At 42.8% G+C, this 8,562-nt stretch overlaps 1 protein-coding gene across 1 annotated transcript in view; it reads right to left on the bottom strand.

Annotated features, from left to right (window-relative positions):
- Window positions 1-2,622: 2,622 nt before the first annotated feature.
- Window positions 2,623-8,562, bottom strand: part of ZNF83 (zinc finger protein 83) — a 27,960-nt gene continuing 22,020 nt past the window's right edge. The window contains exon 5 of the mRNA XM_026448829.1: window positions 2,623-4,879. Coding sequence (XP_026304614.1) covers window positions 3,264-4,879 — 1,616 coding nt within the window. The 3' untranslated portion in view covers window positions 2,623-3,263. The remainder of the gene's footprint in view (window positions 4,880-8,562) is intronic.

The raw sequence follows: 8,562 nt of genomic DNA, 5'->3' as shown, positions 1-8,562 counted from the left end.
CATAGTTATAAAAAATAAATTTTATTGACATATGTGATTTATGATACATTCTAAATAAAACTAGAAAATGTAGCCTGGCCAACACAGTGAAACTACATCTCTACCAAAAAATACAAAAATTAACCAGGCATGGTGGTGGTGCGCATGTAGTCCCATATACTAGGGAGGCTGAGGCAGGAGAATTGCTTGAACCTGGGAGGTGGAGGTTGCAGTGAGTCATGATTGCTCCATTGCACTCCAGCCTGGGTGACAGAGTGAGACACTGTCTCAAAAAACAAACAACAGAAAATGTAATGCTGGCAGTTTAATGGGATTCCTAATCAAGAACATGCTATGGTGGTTTTTTTTTTTTTTAAATAATTAAACTCTCCTCTTTGGACAAGATACAGTGGCTCACACCTGTAATCCCAACACTTTTGGGAGGCCAAGCAGAAGGATCACTTGAGCTCAGGAGTTCAAAACCAGCCTGGGACACGTAGCGAAACCTCGTCTCTACAAATAGAAAAAAAGAAAAAATGCTTAAAAAATCCTCTTCTCTGTGATAACTACTCTTTTCAATTTCAAAATTAAGATCAATTTTTCCTCAATCTTGCTACATGACAGCTACTGCCATTCAGTGGAGACGTGGCTACCATTTCCCCTGCATTACCTCTACCGTACATGTAATCACTTCCTATTAATGTATTAATCTCCTCCAGTAAAAACTGCAGTCTCTTGAGGTCTTGGATTGCTCTGTTTCATGATTGGTTAGTAGAGCATTTCTTTCCTATAATCCATCCACACTGGCCCTCTCTGTGAAGAATGCCCTGTATGCAATAATATGACTGATATCACAGCTTTACATTATTCTCAGCCCCTTACAAATCTTAATTCAGCCATTTTTTTCCTTTTTTTTTTTTTTTTTTTCCTTTGAGATAGTCTCACTCTGTCGTCCAGGCTGGAGGGAAGTGGCACAATCTAGGCTCACTGCAACCTCCGCCTCACGAGTTCAAGTGATTCTCCTGCCTCAGCCTCTCGTAGCTGGGATTACAAAAGTGCGTCACTATGCCCGGTGCGTTTTTGTATTTTTAGTAGAGATGCGGTTTCACTTTGTTGCCCAAACTGGCCTTGAACTCCTGATCTCGGGTGATATACCTACCTCGGCCTCCCAAAATGTTGGAATTACAGGAGTGAGCCACCATGCCTGGCCCATTGTTTTTGAGGAGCATCACAGAAGCACATACGTAGGCAACAATTTCCGTCTGGTTCTGTTTCCTTTTGTGTGTTTTTTTTTTTTGAGATGGAGTCTCGCCTGTCACCCAGGCTGAAGTACAATGGCGCAATCTCCGCTCACTGCAAGCTCCGCCTCCTAGATTCAAGCAATTCTCCTGCCTCAGTCTCCCGAGTAGCTGGGATTACAAGTGCCAGCCACAATGTCTGGCTAATTTTTGTTATTTTTAGTAAAGATGGGGTTCCACCATGCTGGCCAGGCTAGTCTCGAACTCCTGACCTCAAGTGATCCACCCATGTCCGCCTCCCAAAGTGCTAGGATTAGCCAATATTCAGCCAATATTTAATTTCAAAAGAGAGTGTCCCTGTTTCACAGGAACATGGAGAGAAATGATCTCACCTAATGAAGTAGGCCATTTTTTCCTATTCTTTCCTATAGATCAGGAAATGAGTAAGAAAGACATCATAAAAACATTTACAAATGTCAACTTGAAAGTCAACATTGGTAAAGAAGTCTTTCTCCTTCAATAATGTAATCAATTATTTTATGACCTGTAGGTAACTGGCCATTTCCAAATGTCTTTGATATATGTCATGACTTTCAACATCATTTTGAATTGTAATTACTCTGCAGAATGTAATATAAAAGATTAATGGTAGAGAATTAGACTTCCTGTGAGCTTTCAGATAGATTATAGTCTGTGAATTGGTTAATTTACCATATCACTACATTTGTGTTTGTTCCACTATAATTTTTTTTTTTTTTTTTGAGATGGAGTCTCACTCTGTTGCCCAGGCTGAAGTGCAGTGGCGAGATCTCAGCTCACTGCAAGCTCCACCCCCCCAGGTTCAAGTGATTCTCCTGCCTCAGCCTCCCAAGTAGCTGGGATTACAGGTACCCACTACCACACCTGGCTAATTTTTGTATTTTTAGTAGAGATGTGGTTTCACTATGTTGGTCAAGCTGGTCTCAAACTCCTGACCTCATGATCCACCCACCTCGGCCACCCAGTGTGCTGGGATTACAAGTGTGAGCCACCGCACCTGGGATCCACTATGAATTATTATTTTTGGAGACAGAGTCTCACTCTCTCGACCAGGCTGGAGTGCAGTGACACAATCTCAGCTCACTGCAACCTCCGCCTCCTGGGTTCATGCCATTCTCCTGTCTCAGCCTCCTGAGTAGCTGGGACTACAGGCGCCTGCCACCACACCTGGCTAATTTTTTGTATTTTTAGTAGAGACGGGGTTTCACCGTGTTAGCCAGGATGGTCTCAAACTCCTGACCTCGTGATCCGCCTGCCTCAGCCTCCCAAAGTGCTGGGAATACAGGCGTGAGCCACCGCGCCCGGCCTCCACTATGAATTTTTAATGAACCATGAGAATGCATCTTAGACCAGTGACATTTCCAGATTCACTATATTTACTTGGTTTTTATTGAGTAGATCTCTCATGAGAAAATAATGAATATGACACTGAAAGGCTTATTATATTCATTATGTTTGTGTAGTTACTCTCCAGTGTAAACCCTGTGATGTTCCAGTTTTGATGCTTGGGTAAAAGCCTAAGCATGCACATTCCCTTTATATGGTTTCATCAAAAAAGTTTTTGATGCTTAGTAACACTATGGCCTGCAGAAAATCTCTATCACATATAATTATATAAAGGCTCGTTAGTATGGATTCTCTGATGCTGATGAATGTTTGAAGTCATAATGGTTTCCCACTCTCAGTGTTTTTGTTTCAAGTATGAAATTTTGCAATAGTGTACAATGTGAGAATTGTGCCAGAAGACCTTGCCACTTTCATTACGTTTGTTAGGTTTCTCACCAGCAAGAATTCTTGGAAAAATCCTGATCTCAGACTTTTACCTTAAGGCCTTGCCACATTCAATACATTAGTAAAGTTTCTCTCCCCATGGACTAGCTAATGGTTATTAAGCCTTGAACAAAAACTAAAGGCTCTGCTACATTCATTATACTTGCAAAGTTTTTCTCCAGTATAAATTATTGTACGTGTTGCAAGGCTTTAATGCTGACTGAACACTCTGCCACATTAATTACATTTGCTAGATTTCTCTCTGGTATGAAATCTCTGATGACCTACAAGATATGAACTGTTGCGGAAGAGTTTGCCACATTCATTACATTTGTAAGGTTTCTCTCCAGTGTGAATTTTTCGATGATGTGCTAGGGATGAGTTTAGACTGAAGACCTTCCCACATTCATTACATTTATAAGGTTTTTCTCCAGTATGAATTCTCCGATGATATGCAAGGTATGAATTTTGACTGAAGACTTTGCCACATTCATTACATTTGTAGGGTTTCTCTCCAGTATGAATTCTGCGATGTTGTACAAGATGTGAATTTTGACTGAATGCTTTGTCACATTCATCACACTTATAAGGTTTCTCACCAGTATGAATTAGCAGATGTTGGGCAAGGTATGAATTGCGACTGAAGACCTTGCCACATTCATTACATTTGTAAGGTTTCTCTCCAGTATGGATTCTCCAGTGATTTGCTAGGGATGACTTGTGACTGAAGACCTTGCCACATTCGTTACATTTGTAGGGTTTCTCTCCGGTGTGAATTCTCCGATGTTGTGCAAGGTGTGAAATATGATTGAAGACCTTTCCACATTCGTTACATTTATAGGGTTTCTCTCCAGTATGAATGATCAGATGTTGTATAAGGTAGGAATTGCGACTGAACACCTTGCCACATTTGTTACATTTGTAAGGTTTTTCTCCAGTATGAATTGTCCGATGTTGTGCAAGGTGTGAAATTTGATGGAATACCTTTCCACATTCATTACATTTATAAGGTTTCTCTCCAGTATGAATTCTTTGATGTTGTGCAAGGTGTGAAATTTGATTAAAGACCTTGCCACATTCATTACATTTATATGGTTTCTCTCCAGTATGAATCCTGCGATGCTGTGCAAGGTGTGAAATATTATTGAAGACCTTGCCACATTCGTTACATTTATATGGCTTCTCTCCAGTATGAATTCTTCGATGACTTGCAAGGTTTGATTTTTTTTTGAAGCTCTTGCCACATATATCACATTTAAGCTGCTTCTCCTCAGTATGGATTATTTGATGTATAGTAAAATGTAAGCCTTGGTGAAAGGACTTGCCACACTCACTACATTTGAGGTGTTCTGTCCCAATGTTTGCTTTCTCTTTTTGTGTGAATAACGAATCCACAAAATGATATTCATATGTATGAGAAACGTGGGTTTTGACAGTAGAAGAAATACCTTGGGGTGGGGAAACTAAGGAACTACTGTTGACAGATTTTTCCATGTGATCATGCTCATATATTTTCCTTTCAGCTTGAAATAGCTGCAGTTCTGGTAGGTGTGACTGCAAGTTTAATCCAAGTTGATTTTTAATAGGCTTGTTTTGTGCATCATCCTTTCTACCATGCATGTCTCTTCTACCAATGAGACTTTCCTTATAGGTTACACACACGCGTTTGTAATGTCTTTCATCATGTCTCCACTGACACTGAGAGTCATGTACATTTTTCTGGGTTTCACTGAAGCAAAAATCTTCTATGTCGTGGCTTTCATGTCTTTCCAACATTACTGTCTGGAATATTTCTCCTGTATTACTCTCCTTTTTTGTTGGTAATTCCTTGATCTCATATTTAGAAAAAATACCTATAAGATATAAGGAACCCACAGTTTCCAATTAATTACAAATAGTCAATAAATATCTCCTATTGAAATATGTAATATTACACTAACAGTAATACTTACGTTAAAGAAAGTTATAAAACTCCCAATCATGATTTTTAATTTTTTGGAGAACAAAAGGAACAGATACTTTCTTTCTTTCTTTTTTTTTTTTTTGAGACGGAGTCTTGCTCAGTTGCCCAGGCTGGAGTGCAGTGGCGTGATCTCGGCTCAAGGCAAGGTCCACCTCCCGGGTTCACACCATTCTCCTGCCTCAGCCTCCCAAGTAGCTGGGACTACAGGTTCCCGCCACCATGCCCTGTTAATTTTTGATATTTCTAGTAGAGACGGGGTTTCACCATATTAGCCAGGATGGTCTCAATCTCCTGACCTCGTGATCCGCCCGCCTCAGCCTCCCAAAGTGCTGGGATTACAGGCGTGAGCCACCACGCCTGGCCAGGAACAGATATTTTCTAATAGAGAAAGGGTGACTGTACATAATTCAAACTAACTGCAGAATAGTAGTATAAAGAAAGCTGGCCGGGCGCGGTGGCTCAAGCCTGTAATCCCAGCACTTTGGGAGGCCGAGACGGGCGGATCACGAGGTCAGGAGATCAAGACCATGCTGGCTAACACGGTGAAACCCCGTCTCTACTAAAAATACAAAAACTAGCCGGGTGAGGTGGCAGGCGCCTGTAGTCCCAGCTACTTGGGAGGCTGAGGCAGGAGAATGGCTTAAACCCGGGAGGCGGAGCTTGCAGTGAGCTGAGATCCGGCCACTGCACTCCAGTCCGGGCGACAGAGCAAGACTCCGTCTCAAAAAAAAAAGAAAGCTATGACCAACAACTTACATTGCAAAAATTAATTAGGTTAGCTCCCCAAAAAGGAGAATTTTTCCAACATGAAGCCTGGGCATGGTGCAATAGAAGGGAAACATGGCTGTCTAATAACTGAAAAGCATTTTGGAATTGGGAAATTTATTGACTAAGCATTCTTTGGAGCAAACTGAAAAATAAAAAGGTATACAACACAACGAAGGCACCCATGTTTGCACTGACCAAAATTAATCTACTAAGATCCTATTCCCCAATATTATCTTATTGGAAGTGAGTGGGGACATTGGGCAACAATTAGGCCATGAGAAGGAAGCTCTCAAGAACAGGATTAGTGCCTGTATAAGGAAAACCACTAGACTGCAAATAGAAAAAAGGCACCACCCAGGAAATGTTTTTATGCATCTTGGACTTCACTGCTTACAGATTTATGAGAAATTATTTCCTGCAGTTTAAGGTGTTAAGCATCTCAGTCTACAGTATTTCTTATGGTAGGTTAAGGTGGTTAAGCCATGAAAAGCTCCATCTAATAAACCTGACAAAGACTGATAAATCTTTTCTTAACTGAAGTAACTTTTCCATCTTCACAAAAACTGTGCAGTATTCCCAGCCATCTACCAACAAACACTAACTTGCCAAAAGAAATTTGGAGTAAATTACTGCTTTTCAAATAAATAGAGTAGGTCCACCAATCTTGGGCTGCAGACCCGGACATGTTCTTTTTTTTTTTTTTTTTTTTTGAGACGGAGTCTTGCTCTGTTGCCCAGGCTGGAGTGCAGTGGCCGGATCTCAGCTCACTGCAAGCTCCGCCTCCTGGGTTCCCGCCATTCTCCGGCCTCAGCCTCCCGAGTAGCTGGGACTACAGGCGCCCGCCACCTCGCCCGGCTAGTTTTTTGCATTTTTTTAGTAGAGACGGGGTTTCACCGTGTTAGCCAGGATGGTCTCCATCTCCTGACCTCGTGATGCACCCATCTCGGCCTCCCAAAGTGCTGGGATTACAGGCTTGAGCCACCGCGCCCGGCCTACATGTTCTTAAAAGTGGATGTAGTATTGACCCAGCCATCCCATTACTGGGTATATACCCAAGGGATTATAAATCATTTTACTGTAAAGACACACGTTTCTTGCAGCAATAGTTACAATAACAAAGACTTAGAACCAACCCAAATGCCCATTAAGGATAGACTGGTTAAAGAAAATGTGGCACATATATTCCATGGAATGCTATGCAGCCATAAAAAAGAATGAGACTGGCAGGACACAGTGGCTCACACCTGTAATCCCAGCACTTTGGAAGGCTGAGGTGGGCAGATCACCTGAGGTCAGGAGTTGGAGACCAGCCTGACCAACATGGTGAAACCCTGTCTCTACTAAAAATACAAAATTAGCCAGACAAGGTGGTGCATACCTGTAATTCCAGCTACTTGGGAGGCTGAGGCGGGAGAATCGCTTGAACCCGGGAGGCGGAGGTTGTGGTGAGCCGAGATCATGCCATTGCACTCCGGCCTGGGCTACAAGAGCGAAACTCCATTTTAAAAAAAAGGAAAAGAAAAGAATGAGATTATCTCCTTTGTAGGGACATGGATGAAGTTGGAAGCCATCATGCTCAGCAAACTAACACAAGAACAGAAAACCAAACACTGCATGTTCTGACTCATAAGTGAGAGTTGAACAATTAGAACAGGTGGACACAGGGAGGGAAACAACATACAGCAGGGCCTATCAGGGGGTCGGGGGCAAGAGGAGGGAGAACATTGGGAAAAACACCTAATGTATGCAGGGCTTAAAACCTAGATGACGGGTTGATGGGTGCAGCAAATCACCATGGCACATGTATACCTACCTAACAAACCTGCGCGTTCTGCACATGTACCCCAGAACTTAAAGTAAAATTTAGACAGTGGCATGTCAACCATCATACAGAGCAGACATTGGTTTAGGCTGTGTCCTGAGAAAGCTGTCCAGTGGATAAGCAAGTGTCTTTCCTTACATAATGAGAGTAGTGTGGGGACTGAGAGAGTACTGTGGATATTGAGGTGGTCAGAAATACAAAGATTAATATGGTAATCAGTGACAGTAGGCTGGGAGCAGTGGCTCACGCCAGGAGGCTCAGGCAGGTGGATCACCTGAAGTCAGGAGCACAAACCCAGCTGGGTCAACATGATGAAACCCTTCTACTAAAAATACAAAAATTAGCTGGATGTGGAGTTTGGCACCTGTAATCCCAGCTATTGGAAAGGCTGAGGCAGTCGAATGACTTGAACCCAGGCGGAGGAGATAGCAGTGAGCAGAGATCATGCCACTGTACTCCAGCCTGAGCAACAGAGCAAGACTCCATGTGAAAAAATATTTATAGTTCATCAGTTAAAATTTTGACCTTAGTAGAAAATAACTGATTTAATAAAGAGCATAATAATATTGCATCCTTGGCTGGGCACAGTGGCTCACGCCAGTAATCCCAGCACTTTGGGAGGCACAGGCAGGCGGATAGCGGAGTCAACAGATCGAGAATATCCTGGCCAACATGATGAAACCCTGTCTCCACTAAAAATGAAAACATTAGCCAAGGCCGGGCGCGGTGGCTCAAGCCTGTAATCCCAGCACTTTGGGAGGCCGAGACGGGTGGATCACGAGGTCAGGAGTTCGAGACCATCCTGGCTAACACGCTGAAACCCCATCTCTACTAAAAAAAAAAAAATACAAAAAACTAGCCGGGCGAGGTGGCGGGTGCCTGTAGTCCCAGCTACTCAGGAGGCTGAGGCAGGAGAATGGCGTAAACCTGGGAGGCGGAGCTTGCAGTGAGCTGAGATCCAGCCACTGCACTCCAGCCTGGGC

This window comes from Piliocolobus tephrosceles, chromosome 21 (assembly GCF_002776525.5).
Source record: "Piliocolobus tephrosceles isolate RC106 chromosome 21, ASM277652v3, whole genome shotgun sequence".
Taxonomy (NCBI): domain Eukaryota; kingdom Metazoa; phylum Chordata; class Mammalia; order Primates; family Cercopithecidae; genus Piliocolobus; species Piliocolobus tephrosceles.
Note: the sequence above shows the minus strand (reverse complement) of the source record. Positions and strands in the feature narration are given on the sequence as shown.